Genomic DNA, 15,793 nt, shown 5'->3' on the forward strand with positions numbered 1-15,793 from the left:
CCCCCGCCCCTCTCGTCACCCCCCCGCCCCCCCCTGCTCTCGCCCCCACCCCCCGACCCCTCTCTCTCCCCCCCGCCCCTCTCGTCTCCCCCCCCCCCCGCCCCTCTCTCTCCCCCCCCCGCCCCCTCTCCCCCCCGCCCCTCTCTCTCCCCCGCCCCCCTCCTCTCCCCCCCCGCCCCTCTCTCTCCCCCCCCCGCCCTCTCTCTTTCCCCCCCCCGACCTCTCTCTTTCCCCCCCCCCGCCCTCTCTCTTTCCCCCCCCCCGCCCCTCTCTCGCCCCCCCCCGCCCCTCTCTCTCCCCCCACCCCCCTCCCAGCCGTCTTCCCCCTTCCCACGTCTCCGTTCATCCACACCCCCCACCCTGTCCGTCCGTCCGTCTCTCACACCCCCCTCTGTCTTGCGCCCCCCCCCCCCCCCTCAATTGTCCTGAATCAGCATTTCTCCCAGAATACCCTCTCCGAGCTCATCATAACACCCTCCTCCTGCTCCCTTGACCCGAATCCCACCAAACCACCGGCCACCCAACTTCCCTTCCTGGCCCCATGCTAGCTGATATTGTTAATGGTTCCCTCTCTTTGACATCTGCCATCGTCGCCCCACTCTAAAAACCAACCCTCGACCCCTCCATCCTTGCAAACAACAGCTCCATCTCCAGCCTCCCTTTCCTTTCTAAAGTCCTTCAACCTATTTAAAAAAGGAGGCAGACAAAAAGCAGGAAACTATAGACCAGTTAGCCTAATATCTGTCGTTGGGAAAAAGTTGGAGTCCATTATTAAGGAAGCAGTAGCGGGACATATGGAAAAGCATAATTCAACCCAAGCAGAGTCAGCATGGTTTTATGAAAGGGAAATCATGTTTGACAAATTTGCTGGAGTTCTTTGAGGATGTAACAAGCAGGGTGGATAAGGGGGAACCAGTGGATGTGGTGTATTTGGATTTCCAGAAGGCATTCAATAAGGTGCCACATAAAAGGTTACTGCACAAGATAAAAGTTCACGGGGTCCGGGGTAATATATAGCATGGATAGAGGATTGGCTAACTAACAGAAAACAGAGAGTCGGGATAAATGGGTCATTTTCCGGTTGGCAAACAGTGACTAGTGGGGTGCCACAGGGATCGGTGCTGGGTCCTCAACTATTTACAATCTATATTAATGACTTGGATGAAGGGACCGAGTGTAATGTAGCCAAGTTTGCTGATGATACAAAGATGGGTGGGAAAGCAAATTGTGAGGAGGAACAAAAAATCTGCAAAGGGATGTAGACAGGCTAAGTGAGTGGGCAAAAATTTGGCAAATGGAGTATAATGTGGGAAAATGTGAGGTTATCCACTTTGGCAGGAAAACTGGAAGAGCAAATTATAGTTTAAATGGAGAAAAATTGCTAAGTGCTGCAGTACAGAGGGACCTGGGGGTCCTTGTACATGAAACAAAAAGTGAGTATGCAGGTACAGCAAAGTAATCAGGAAGGCAAATGGAATGTTGGCCTTTATTGCAAGGGCGATAGAGTATAAAAGCAGAGAAGTCCTGCTACAACTGTACAGGGTATTGGTGAGGCCACACCTGGAGTACTGCGTACAGTTTTGGTCTCCATATTTATGGAAGGATGTACTTGCATTGGAGGCAGTTCAGAGAAAGTTCACTCGGTTGATTCCGGAGATGAGGGAGTTGACTTAAGGTAGGTTGAGTGACTTGGGCCTATAATCATTGGAGTTCAGAAAAATGAGAGGTGATTTTATCAAAACATATAAGATAATGAGGGGGCCTCGACAAGGTGGATGCAGAGAGGATGTTTCCACTCAGGGGAAACTAAAACTAGGGGCATAGTCTTAGAATAAGGGGCCGCCCATTTAAAACTGAGATGAGGAGGAATTTCTTCTCTGAGGGTTGTAAATCTATGGCATTCTCTACCCCAGAGAGCTGTAGAGGCTGGGTCATTGAATATATTTAAGACAGAGATATTTGAGTGATAAGGGAGTAAAGTAATGGGGAGTGGGCAGGGAAATGGAGCTGCGTGCATGATCAGATCAGCCATGATCTTATTGAATGGCGGAGCAGGCTCGAGGGTTCGAGGGGCCGAATGGCCGACCCCTGTTCCTATTTCTTATGAATCTGCGCTGCTCCCCCTCAGAGGCCGATAAATCCTTCCTGAGGGGCGGGGCCCAGAACTGATCCAGTTGTACACCGAGATTCGCAGCTCCACCCTCACTAATTCTTCATCTCCTTCCAGCTCCACAAGCAGCAAACGCAGGGAGAGCCCACACGCCACGTGTGGCACAGACATGACAGCGACGACAGCGGGGAGAGTGGGGCGGAGGAGGCGGAGACCAGGAGGCCGTCGACGTCGGCCATCCCGCGATCCTCCACCTATCCTCTCGCCGACAGCAGACCGAGCGAACCCCGCGACGATCCCCTTGGGCTTCTGCCCACCAGCCACAGGAGATACGGGGGCATCAGTGGTGAGACTGGGGCATCGGGGGGGGGGGGGGGGGAGGAGGGCATCACCCTTACCCCCGAATAGGGGAGGGAGGGCATCACCCTTACCCCGGAATACCCAAACCCTGGGGCACTGGACCCCCAAATACCCCGACCCTGGGGAAGTGGACCCCCGAATAGCCCGACCCTGGGGCACTGGACCCCCGAATACCCCGACCCTGGGGCACTGGACCCCCGAATACCCCGACCCCGGGGCACTGGACCCCTGAATACCCCGACCCCGGGGCACTGAACCCCTGAATACCCCGACCCCGGGGCAGTGGACCCCCGAATACCCCGACCCTGGGGCACTGGACCCCCGAATAGCCCGACCCTGGGGCACTGGACCCCCGAATAGCCCGACCCTGGGGCACTGGACCCCCGAATAGCCCGACCCCGGGGCACTGGACCCCCGAATACCCCGACCCCGGGGCACTGGACCCCCGAATACCCCGACCCCGGGGCAGTGGACCCCCGAATACCCCGACCCTGGGGCAGTGGACCCCCGAATACCCCGACCCTGGGGCACTGGACCCCCGAATAGCCTGACCCTGGGGCACTGGACCCCCGAATAGCCCGACCCCGGGGCACTGGACCCCCAAATAGCCTGACCCCGGGACACTGGACCCCCGAATACCCCAACCCCAGGGCACTGAACCCCCGAATACCCCGACCCTGGGGCGCTGTCTCCCTCCTATCCAGAGGAGCAGTGTTCCTGTCCCCATCATGTGGCCATGCGAGCTGGGCGAGAATGTCCACCTCCCCACCACGTGCATTCCAGGCTCTCGGCTCCCTCTGTGTGAGCCAGCTTCCCCGGGTCCCTGCTCACCACCTGCGTTATCTCCCTGCCACCACCTTTATTCTGTTTCTCCTGCGGTCTCCAGATTCGGCTGGGCTCCCGAGACCGGCCTCGCGGCAGCCCATGGGGGGATGGACAGAGGCGGGCACCTCGCCGCGACATCCTGAGACTGTGCCGGAGGAAGGATCGGAGGACGAACTACCCCCGCAAATGCACCAGGTAAATGCAGCCTCCCTCCGGGCAGCCTGAGCAGGACAGGCCCAGGCTCCACTGCCCAGCCTGGGGACCACAGAGCAGGGGGGAGTCCGCCATGGATTAATCCCACATGGACTCTGGGCAAAGGAGGGGTGTCTCCGGGGAAAGGAGAGGTGGGGGGAGTTTGGGGCAAGGAGAGGTGGGTCTGTGGGGCAAGTGGGGGGGAGTCCCTGGGGAAAGGAGGGGGGGGGGGGGGCTCTGGGGATAAGGACGGGTTTGCTCACTGAATTCACTCCTTGTTTTGAAGGTGTAATACTCCTGCAATGTGCGACACAGGATCGAGGCAGAGGTTGGTTCGGTGCCCGCTGCTAATTACTGACGTTGGACTGTGCAATGCATGGCTCGCTGGTGTGTCTCTGACTCAGTTTGCCGCAATCAAATTGGTGTTTGTGTACTTGGGTGTTGAGGTCCGTCGAATGATTCTCCACCATGTTCCGATGGACTTCGTCCTTTTTTAATCGATCACGGTGACAATGATTGAATGTTTGTGAACAAGCCACTCTGGTTTCTGTAGCCCTCAGAGTTCTGAATGAGGGTTACAGGCAGCCCACAGTCTCTCACTCCCGGGACAGGACAGGGGTCTGGGTCTGCGATACAGCGTGTCTCACTCCCAGGGCAGGGGTCTGGGTCTGCGATACAGCGTGTCTCACTCCCGGGGCAGGGGTCTGGGTCTGCGATACGGCGTGTCTCACTCCCGGGTCTGGGTCTGCAATACAGCGTGTCTCACTCCCGGGGCAGGGGTCTGGGTCTGCGATACAGCGTGTCTCACTCCCGGGGCAGGGGTCTGGGTCTGCAATACAGCGTGTCTCACTCCCGGGACAGGGGTCAGCGATACAGCGTGTCTCACTCCCGGGACGGGACAGGGGTCTGGGTCTGCAATACAGCGTGTCTCACTCCCGGGGCAGGGGTCTGGGTCTGCAATACAGCGTGTCTCACTCCCGGGACAGGGGTCAGCGATACAGCGTGTCTCACTCCCGGGACGGGACAGGGGTCTGGGTCTGCAATACAGCGTGTCTCACTCCCGGGGCAGGGGTCTGGGTCTGCGATACAGCGTGTCTCACTCCCGGGGCAGGGGACAGGGGTCTGCAATGCAGCGTGTCTCATTCCCGGGACAGGGGTCTGGGTCAGTGATACAGCCCACAGACCCTCACTTCTGGGGCAGGGGACAGCGGTCTGGGTCTGCGATACAGCCCCCAGTCTCTAACTCCCGGGATGTCTCTGGGTAAGCAATGCAGTCGTCTCTCACACCAAGGGCCATATATTTTCCCTGAGGGGCAGTGCCAAGAACTGCATGCAATGACTCCAGATGGGGTCTGACCAGAGCTTTATATAAACTAGCATCACCTCCACTACATTGTACTCCAGCCCTCTTGTGATAAAGACCAATGTTCCATTAGCCTCATTAATTATTTTTGTAGCTGTCTACTGGCTTTTAATGATTGCTGTCCTTGGACCCTTAAATCTCTCGGCTCCTCCACCGTTTCCAGCTTCTCACCAGTTAGAAAATGCCCTGATCTGTCTGTCTTTGGTCTAAAGTGGATGACCTCACACTTCCCCACACTGAACTCAATCTGCCATAGCATTGCCCACGCATCATGGACAAGACCAGGCCCTCAAAACTGCCACCAAGCTCATGGTCTACAGGGCTGTAGTAATACCCGCCCTCCTGTATGGCTCAGAGACATGGACCGTGTACAGCAGACACCTCGAGTTGCTGGAGAAATATCACCAACGATGTCTTCGCAAGATCCGTCAAATCTCCTGGGAGGACAGGCGCACCAACGTTAGCGTCCTCGCCCAGGCCAACATCCCCAGCATCGAAGCATTCACCACACTTGATCAGCTCCGCTGGGCAGGCCACATTGTTCGCATGCCAGACACGAGAACCAGGGGACATAATCTAAGGATAAAGGGTAAGCCATTTAGGACTGAGATGAGGAGAAACTTCTTCACTCAGAGAGTTGTTAACCTGTGGAATTCCCTGCCGCAGAGAGTTGTTGAAGCCAGTTCATTGGATATATTCAAGAGGGAGTTAGATACAGCCCTTGCGGCTAAAGGGATCAAGAGGTATGGAGAGAAAGCGGGAAAGGGGTACTGATGGAATGATCAGCCATGAACTCATTGAATGGTGGTGCAGGCTCGAAGGGCCGAATGGCCTACTCCTGCACCTATTTTCTATGTTTCTATAGGTATGTAAAAAGAGATTAGCAAAAGTAAACGTGAGTCACTAAATCTATCAATGTCCCTTTGCAACTTTCTGCTCCCATCTACACTATTTACCACGCCACCTAAAACATAAGAAATAGAAGCAGGAGTCAGCCATTCGGTCCCTCGAGCCTGCTCCGCCATTTAATAAGATCATGGCTGATCTTCTACCTCAACTCCACTTTCCTGCCTGTTTCCCTTAACCCTGGACTCCCTTGTAGTTCAAGATACTGTCTTGAATATAGTCAATGACTGAGCCTCCACAGCCCTTCAGATTCACCACCCTCTGTGCAGAAATTTCTCCTCATTATGTAGAAACATAGAAAATAGGTGCAGGAGTAGGCCATTCGGCCCTATGAGCCTGCACCACCATTCAATAAGATCATGGCTGATCATTCCCTCAGTAGCCCTTTCCTGCTTTCTCTCCATATCCCTCGATCCCCTTAGCCGTAAGGGCCATATCTAACTCCCTCTTGAATATATCCAATGATATGCAGTCCTAAATGGCCGAGCTGTTATTCTGAGACTGTGACCCCTGGTTCTCGATTCCCCAGCCGGGGGGGGGGGGGGGGGCGGGGGAGAAACATCCTCCCTGTACATACCCTGTCACCCCCTTGTAAACATACCCCTATGTTTCAATGAGATCACCTCTCATTCTTCTAAACTCTAGAGAATATCGGCCTAGTCTGCTCAATCTCTCCTCATAGGACAATCCCCCCATCCCAGGAATCAGTCTGGTGAACCTTCGTTGCACTCACTCTCTGGCGTTTATCCTTCCTTAGGTAAGGAGACCCAAACTGTACACAATACTCCAGGTGCGGTCTCACTAGGGCCCAATATAATTGCAGTAAGTCATCTTTACTCAAATCCTCTTATTATAAAGGCCAACATACCATTTGCTTTCTTAATCACTTGCTGTACCTGAATGTTAACTTTCAGTGACTGGTGTACAAGAACACCCAGGGCCCTCTGAACACCAACATTTCCCAATCTCTCACCATTTAAAAATACTCTACTTTTCTATTTTTCCTACCAAAGTGGATAACTTCACAGTTCTCCACATTATATTCCATTTGCCATGTTTTTGCCCACTCACTGAGCCTGTCTGTATCCCCTTGAAGCCTTTTTGCATCCTCCTCACAACTTACATTTCCATCTAGCTTTGTATCATCAGCAAACTTGGATATATTACATTTGGTCCCCTCATCCAAATCATTGATATAGATTGTGAATAGCTGGGGCCCCAGCACTGATCCTTGCGGCACCCCACCAGTTACAGCCTACCAACCCCAAAATGAACCGTTTATTCCTACTCTCTGTTTTCTGTCCGTTAACCAATCCTCAATCCATGCTAGTATATTACCCACAATCCCATGAGCCCTAATTTTGTGCAATAACCTCTTGTGTGGCACCTTATCGAATGGCTTCTGAAAATCCAAATACACCACATCCACTGGCTCCCCCTTATCCACCCTGCTCGTTACATCCTCAAAAAACTCTTAACAGATCCGTCAAACGTCGTTTCTCTTTCATAAATCTGTGTTGACTCTGCACTTTCGAATTTAATATAAAGTTCTATCATATTATGGTCACTCTTCCCTAAGGGCATCTTTACTACAAGATTATTAATTAACCCTTTTGCATTGTACAATACTAGATTTGTCAAACATGATTTCCTAACTTGGTGTTGTCAGCAAACTTGGATATCCAGCTCTCTATTCCTTCATCCAATTCATTTATAAATATAGTGAGAAGCTGAGGCCCCAGTACTGATCCCTGGGGATACCACTGGTCACATCCTGCCAGTGGGAGCACATTCCCATTATCCCTACCCTCCAATTCCAAGGAGTCTCCCTGTCACAGGAACAGGAGGAGGCCCATTCAGCCCCTCGAGCCTGTTACACAGGAACAGGAGGAGACCATTCAGCCCCTCGAGCCCTATCCCATCGTTCCATTAACATAGAAATTAGGTGCAGGAGCAGGCCATTCGGCCCTTCGAGCATGCACCGCCATTCAATAAGATCATGGCTGATCATTTAACCTCAGTACCCCTTTCCTGCTTTCTCTCCATACTCCTTGATCCCTTTGGCCGTAAGGGTCACATCTAACTCCCTTTTAAATATATCTAATTAAGTGGCCTCAACAACTTTCTGCAGTAGAGAATTCCACAGGTTAACCACTCTGAGTGAAGAAGTTTCTCCTCATCTCGATCCTAAATGGCTTACCCCTTATTCTTAGACTGTGATCCCTAGTTCTGGAATTCCCCAGCAACAGGGATATTCTTCCTGTCTCTAACCTGTCCAATCCCGTCAAAATGTTATGTTTCTATGAGATCCCCTCTAATTCTTCTAAACTCCAGTGGATACAAGCCCAGCTGATCCAGTCTCTCCTCATATGTCAGTCCTACCATTCCGGGAATCAATCTGGTGAACCTTTGCTGTACTCCCTCAATAGCAAGAACGTCCTTCCTCACATTAGGAGACCAAAACTAACACAATATTTCAGGTGTGGCTTCACCAAGGCCCTGTACAACTGCAGTAAGACCTCCCTGCTCCTATACTCAAATCCCCTCGCTATGAAGACCAACATGCCATTTGCTTTCTTTACCGCCTGCTGTACCTGCATGCCAAACTTCAATGACTGATGTACTATGACACCCAGGTCTCATTGCACCTCCCCTTTTCCTAATCTGTCACCATTCAGATAATATTCTGTCTTCCTGTTTTTACCACCAAAGTGGATAACCTCTCATTTATCCACATTATACTGCATCTGCCATGCATTTACCCACTCACCTAACCTGTTCAAGTCATCCTGCAGCCTCTTAGCATCCTCCACCCAGCTTAGTGTCATCTGCAAACTTGGAGATATTACATTCAATTCCTTCATCTAAATCATTGATGTATATTGTAAATAGCTGGGGTCCCAGCACTGAAACCTGTGGCACCCCACTGGTCACTGTTTTCTGCTGCCAATCAGTTCTCTATCCACGTCAATACATTACCCCCAATACCATGTGCTTTAATTTTGCACACTAATCTCTTGTGTGGGACCTTGTCAAAAGCCTTTTGAAAGTCCAAATACACCACATCCACTGGTTCTCCCTTGTCCACTCTACTAGTTACATCCTCAAAAAATTCTAGAAGATTTGACAAGAATGATTTCCCTTTCATAAATCCATGCTGACTTGGACTGATCCTGTCACTGCTTTCCAAATGCACTGCTATTTCATCTTTAATAATTGATTCCAACATTTTCCCCACCACCGATGTCAGGCTAACCGGTCTATAATTCCCTGTTTTCTCTCCCTTTTTTAAAAAGTGGCGTTACATTAGCTACCCTCCAGTCCATAGGAACTGATCCAGAGTCAATAGAATGTTGGAAAAAGATCACCAATGCATCCACTATTTCTGGGGCCACTTCCTTAAGTACTCTGGGATGCAGCCTATCAGGCTCCGGGGATTTATCGGCCTTCAATCCCATCAATTTCCCTAACACAATTTCCTGAGTAATAAGGATTTCCTTCAGTTCCTCCTTTTCGCTAGACCCTCGAACTCCTAGTATTTCCGGAAGTTAATTTGTGTCTTCCTTAGTGAAGACAGACCAAAGTATTTGTTCGATTGGTCTGCCATTTCTTTGTTCCCCATTATAAATTCACTTGATTTTGACTGCAAAGGACCTACGTTGGTCTTCACTAACCTTTTACATTTATTTTTGCCAGCAATGAGGTGGATACCATGTTGGGGCGGTTGGGTGGGACCACGGTTGGTTTGATGACAGCGGTTGCTCGGGGAGCGGAGGTGGGTCTAATCTCTGCAGTGCGGAGTAATGGTTGGGGGACGGTCACAAGATGGTGGGTGACCATGGGAAATGTGCCGCGAGCCGTCTCCTCAGCACTTGAGCGTTCACTGCACCCTGGGATTTTCACGCAGGCATCTCCATAACTGGTGTACAAGAGCCCGGGAGTATCATCGAATGGGCGGCATCACCGGGAAAAGGTGGTCGGACTGGTGGAGGACCTCCGGTTAGGGAAGGAGTGTCCAAGGATGGTGGGGAGGGGCTGGGAACGTGCGGGGGGAGTTTGCGGGATGGGGCTAGCGTGAAGGGATGGGGGGGGGGGGGGGGGGGGAGGTTGGTGATGGGGCGACGCGCAGAGGGAGGGATGGGGGGATGGTGAGGGGAGGACGAGGAACAGTGCGTCCAAAGGCACGTGCAGACCTTGTGCTCTGGGCGGGGTTGTGGGGTGAGTGCGTGCCGGGGTATTGGGACTGACTGAGCTGGGCTGAGGCTCGGGGAGGGTTTAATTTATTTATTTGATTTCCGGGTAATTTGAGTAAAACATGACAATGTATGAAGTGTATAAAGGGACATGTCACTATTTGGCTCGGTGCGATAGAGCTCAAACAGGGCCGCCCCAGTGCTATCCTTCCTGCTCCACTGTTGCTGATTCTCACTTTTGATTCATTTGATTGACCTGGTAGTCCCACACCGGGCCTCCCTCCCCCTCCCCGGGGCTCAGTCCCACACCGGGCCTCCCTCCCCCTCCCCGGGGCTCAGTCCCACACCGGGCCTCCCTCCCCCTCCCCGGGGCTCAGTCCCACACCGGGCCTCCCTCCCCCTCCCCGGGGCTCAGTCCCACACCGGGCCTCCCTCCCCCTCCCCGGGGCTCAGTCCCACACCGGGCCTCCCTCCCCCTCCCCGGGGCTCAGTCCCACACCGGGCCTCCCTCCCCCTCCCCGGGGCTCAGTCCCTCACCGGGCCTCCCTCCCCCTCCCCGGGGCTCAGTCCCACACCGGGCCTCCCTCCCCCTCCCCGGGGCTCAGTCCCACACCGGGCCTCCCTCCCCCTCCCCGGGGCTCAGTCCCACACCGGGCCTCCCTCCCCCTCCCCGGGGCTCAGTCCCACACCGGGCCTCCCTCCCCCTCCCCGGGGCTCAGTCCCACACCGGGCCCCCCCCTCCCCAGGGCTCAGACCCACACTGGGCCCCCCCTCCCCGGGACTCAGTCCCCACACCGGGCCCCCCTCCCCCTCCCCGGGGCTCAGACCCACACTGGGCCTCCCCTCCCCGGGGCTCAGACCCACACTGGGCCTCCCCTCCCCGGGGCTCAGTCCCACACCGGGCCCCCCTCCCCCTCCCCGGGGCTCAGTCCCACACCCCCCGGGGCTCAGACCCACACTGGGCCCCCCCTCCCCGGGGCTCAGTCCCACACGGGGCCCCCCCCTCCCCGGGGCTCAGTCCCACACGGGGCCCCCCCCTCCCCGGGGCTCAGTCCCACACGGGGCCCCCCTCCCCGGTGCTCAGTCCCACACTGGGCCCCCCCCTCCCCGGGGCTCAGTCCCACACTGGGCCCCCCCCTCCCCGGGGCTCAGTCCCACACGGGCCCCCCCTCCCCGGTGCTCAGTCCCACACTGGGCCCCCCCCTCCCCGGTGCTCAGTCCCACACTGGGCCCCCCCCTCCCCGGTGCTCAGTCCCACACTGGGCCCCCCCCTCCCCGGGGCTCAGTCCCACACGGGGCCCCCCAGTTAAGCTCCCTTTCCCCGAACCCCAGGATTTGAGGCGATGGCCTTTGCAGACACGGCGGTGCAGGTCTGTCCTGTGCGAAGCCCCCGCTCTTCACCCCTCAGACGGATGTCAAAGATCCCACGGCCACGATTTGAAGAGCAGGGCAGTTCTCCGGAGTCCTCGGCCACCATTCCTCCCTGAACCATCAATCACCACTGATCATCGCATTGCTGTTTGTGGGAACGTGCTGTGTAAAAATACACAAAATGGCTGCTCCATTTTACGACCAAGACCGAGTGACTCATTGTTTGTAAACGCTTTGGTGTTTGCGTGGGCCGACCCGCCCTTTGTCAATGCAAGTCGTTCTTTTTAACAATTGATCTGATTGCAAGAGTTGGTGTTCATCCTCCCAAACCCAACACTGACTCAGCCCGTGGGGTCAAGGTTCATTTGCACTTTTTAATCATCTGTGTACAGACTTATTTTGTATAGAATCTGTATATTGCACATTTTTTTACAGATGTATAACCATTGATAATAAAATAATGTTCAACATCGAGCCGCCGCCTTGCTTTTGTATTCTTCCCCTCTCCCCCTGCTCTCCCCTCCCCTCCGCCCCCCTCGCTCTCCACTACCCCCCTGCTCCCCCCTCCCCTCCGCCCCCCTCGCTGTCCACTCCTCTCCTGCTCTCCCCTCCCCTCCGCCCCCCTCGCTGTCCACTCCTCTCCTGCTCTCCCCTCCCCTCCGCCCCCCTCGCTGTCCACTCCTCTCCTGCTCTCCCCTCCCCTCCGCCCCCCTCGCTCTCCACTACCCCCCTGCTCCCCCCTCCCCTCCGCCCCCCTCGCTGTCCACTGCCCCCCTGCTCTCCCCTCCCCTCCGCCCCCCTCGCTGTCCACTCCTCTCCTGCTCTCCCCTCCCCTACGCCCCCCTCGCTCTCCACTACCCCCCTGCTCTCCCCTCCCCTCCGCCCCCCTCGCTCTCCACTGCCCCCCTGCTCTCCCCTCCCCTCCACCCCCCTCGCTCTCCACTGCCCCCCTGCTCTCCCCTCCCCTCCGCCCCCCTCGCTCTCCACTGCCCCCCTGCTCTCCCCTCCCCTCCGCCCCCTCGCTCTCTACTCCCCCCCTGCTCTCCCCTCCCCTCCGCCCCCCTCGCTGTCCACTCCCCTCCTGCTCTCCCCTCCCCTCCGCCCCCCTCGCTCTCCACTACCCCCCTGCTCCCCCCTCCCCCGAGCCCCTGCTTTCCCTGACCTCCCCCGCTCTCCTCTCTTTTCCCCCCCCCCAGCTCTCCCCCGCACCTCCTCCCCGCTCTCCACCCCCCTCCCCGCCCCACCCCCTCCAGGGAGCTGATCATCAGGTTGCACCCTTCATACCTCGCTGAACTCGGTCCACACAATCAGCTTCTAGTAAATATAAAGGGATACTCTCCATTCATACTTGCGACCATCTCACTTGCTGTTTGCCCAAGCTCTGACACACACGCGCGACCTCTGACCAGCCCTGAGCATTGACTCCACACTCGCCCTCGCACGTTAACAGATTTCCTGGTGAGATCAGAGGCTTTCAATTTGTTTTATAATTCGCCGACTGTGCGACTGGGATTTTTGGCGCTATTTCACCGTATTTAGCGGAAACCCGGTGGGCGGGAAATTCGGTGACGTTTTGCGGCAGCTCTTTCCCCGTACCGCTGGGGAGAGCAGCACCGCCCTGCAAGTCCCGAAATAGCGTTCTCGCCAAAAATTTGCCACTCTCCGCACGTGTATTGTGCGCTCAGAATACCGACGGTAAAATCTGTCATGCAGCCTACCAGCAGACCGGCAAAAAAGGTCATAGAAACATAGAAAATAGGTGCAGGAGTAGGCCATTCGGCCCTTCGAGTCTGCACCATCATTCAATAAGATCATGGCTGATCATTCACCTCAGTACCCCTTTCCTGCTTTCTCTCTATACCCCTGGATCCCTTTAGCCGTAAGGGCCACATCTAATGCCCTCTTGAATATATCCAATGAACTGGCATCAACAACTCTCTGTGGTAGAGAATTCCACAGGTTAACAACTCTCTGAGTGAAGAAATTTCTCCTCATCTCAGTCCTAAATGGCCTACCCCTTATCCTCGCACTATGTCCCCTGGTTCTCGACATCCCCATCATCGGGAACATTCTTCCTGCATCTAACCTGTCCAGTCCCGCCAGAATCTTGTTAGTTTCTGTGAGATCCCCTCTCATCTTTCTAAACTCCAGTATATAAAGGCCCAGTTGATCCAGTCTCTCCTCATATGTCAGTCCAGCCATCCCGGGAATCAGTCTGTTCAAGTTTTGTATAGAGAAAGAGTCAGACTGAACACATTGAGCTCAAAGTAAAGTGTGACTTTAGTCTTTTATTGCAGGTCTCCAGAGTGCCTCTCCAACCTGTGAGGCCTCCTTAAATACCTGTGCTCCCAAGGGATTATGGTATCCCTTGGGACTCCAGGGGATGAGCCCTCTGGTGGCTGTACAGAGTAAATACAAGTCCACATATATAACACAAGTTTTTATTTTTTAATTCATTTTCTGCGATTCGATAGTGTCTTTTGTGAATGTTTTGTGAATTTTTTTTCCCCCAATGTATTTTTTGTGTTTTTCCTCTTTCCTAAGGCCTCTCTCGCAGCACTATCGGTCCCAGACTAAAGTTGGCGAGGATCGCGGTCTGCGCGTGAATCCTCGTGCAATGCTGATTTTTACCGCTGCGCAAATTAAAGGTTGAATTTCCGGCCTGGAAGCGAACTGAAAACGGTAATTTTGGCAAAAAAAATACCGTTTTCGAAAAACGACTTTCTAGCCCAATATTTTTTTTCAAAATTAATTAACTCAAATTAGGATGAGGAAAGACACTGCTGATCTCTCATTTCTCTGTATCTGTGTCTAGCTCACATAAACCGTCATTATCATTGGTTGTCTATTGAATGAGGATGACTTGCTTCCACAAGAGTTCACAGATGTTTCACTGAAGGACCCGATGTTCCAGTCCTGAACTCCAGTTGAGGGGGTGGAAGATGCCTGTATGTGGATTGTTTTAACGTGTGGTTCACCGTTGCACACCAGCCACCACACGGGCTTGACAGAGATAGGTCTTGGTCCAGTGGCAAGGGTTAACCAGGACGACTGGAGACCTGCTCTGCTGCACTGACCTAGTGCGCCCACATATCGCAGTGTGGGCTGGGCCCGTGCTGCCCCTGGGCCCTCGGCTCTTCTGGGCCCTTTACCCACATTTGCCGCACCTCCGCCCATGATGTTCCAGGGCCCGGCGCTCCAGCTCCAGTTATAGCCCTGACCTGTGATGGTGTTTTCACCCAAACAGATACACGTACACAGCCTCTGTTCAAAAGGAAATCTCTCAAACTTTGCATGAGTTAAGTTTCGGAAGCTTGGCAACAGATTTCCGTCGAATTATTTAAGGCTAAAAACAGCTGAGCAGAAACTGCACGGAGCGGAGGAACAATATTCCACCAGTCCATCCCGGGAATTCAGTGCAAGTCGATCATTGAGTTTGTAAAACCTGCATCCAAGCAAGCAGCAGAAATATCTGCTCACAGACCGGCTTTCTGAGAACGAGGAGGGTTTCAAATAAAAACATTAGAACCACAAAATATGTTGAATGGGTAAATAGAAACATAGAAATTAGGTGCAGGAGCAGGCCATTCGGCCCTTCGAGCCTGCACCACCATTCAATAAGATCATGGCTGATCATTCCCTATAAGCTGATTGTGTGGACCGAGTTCAGCGAGGTATGAAGGGTGGAACTGGTTCCCTGATTATCAGCTCCCTGGAAGGTGGCAGGGGGGTGGGGGGATGGGTAGTGAGATGGGGAGAACCGCACTGACTCTGTTGGAGGGGCAGTACTGAGGGAGCACCGCATTATCGGAGGGGATTATGAGCAGATAATGTGTTTTATTGATGTTGGTTAAGAGACAAATATTGACCCAGGACACCGGGGAGGACTCCCTGGCTCTTGTTCAAAATAGTGCCATGGGATCTTTTATGACCGAGTGTAACGTAGCCAAGTTTACTGATGATACAAAGGTGGGAGGGAAAGCAATGCGTGAGGAGGACACAAAAAACCTGCAAAAGGACATAGACAGGTTTAGTGAGTGGGGAAAAATTTGGCAGATGGAGTATAATGTTGGAAAGTGTGAGATCATACACTTTGGCAGAAAAAAAATCGAAGAGCAAGTTATTATTTAAATGGAGAAAAATTGCAAAGTGCTGCAGCGAGACCTGGGGCTCCTGGTGTATGAAACACAAAAGGTTAGTATGCAGGTAAAGCAAGTGATCAGGAAGGCCAATGGAATCTTGGTCTTTATTGCAAAGGGTGATACATTCACAATAAAGGATGAAACTGAGTACTGTGTACAATGAGCAAATGTGACCTTAGCTCCTTTAATAAGACTCCAGAGTGCAGGTACCTCGTGGGTGGCCTGCTTGTATACCGTGCTCCGAACGGATGCTGTGATCCCTTGGGACTCCAACACGTAGGCCCTCTGGTGGTGTTGTGATACGGGTTACAAGGGGTTAAATACATAATAT

The 15,793-nt window shown here is 53.8% G+C and overlaps 2 protein-coding genes across 2 annotated transcripts in view; both read left to right on the plus strand.

The window, feature by feature from the left end:
• The window catches only part of LOC139260449 (uncharacterized), a 54,004-nt gene that overhangs the window by 15,017 nt on the left and 23,194 nt on the right, over positions 1-15,793 (plus strand). Inside the window, exons 7-8 of the mRNA XM_070877012.1 lie at positions 2,151-2,456; positions 3,357-3,490. Coding sequence (XP_070733113.1) covers positions 2,151-2,456; positions 3,357-3,490 — 440 coding nt within the window. The remainder of the gene's footprint in view (positions 1-2,150; positions 2,457-3,356; positions 3,491-15,793) is intronic.
• Positions 10,185-11,782, plus strand: LOC139260409 (basic proline-rich protein-like; the record flags this gene model as incomplete). Its single annotated transcript, XM_070876981.1, has 1 exon — positions 10,185-11,782. A coding segment is annotated over one exon (1,104 nt), but the record flags the coding sequence as incomplete, so codon positions are not given.

Source organism: Pristiophorus japonicus, chromosome 3 (genome assembly GCF_044704955.1).
Source record: "Pristiophorus japonicus isolate sPriJap1 chromosome 3, sPriJap1.hap1, whole genome shotgun sequence".
NCBI lineage: Eukaryota > Metazoa > Chordata > Chondrichthyes > Pristiophoridae > Pristiophorus > Pristiophorus japonicus.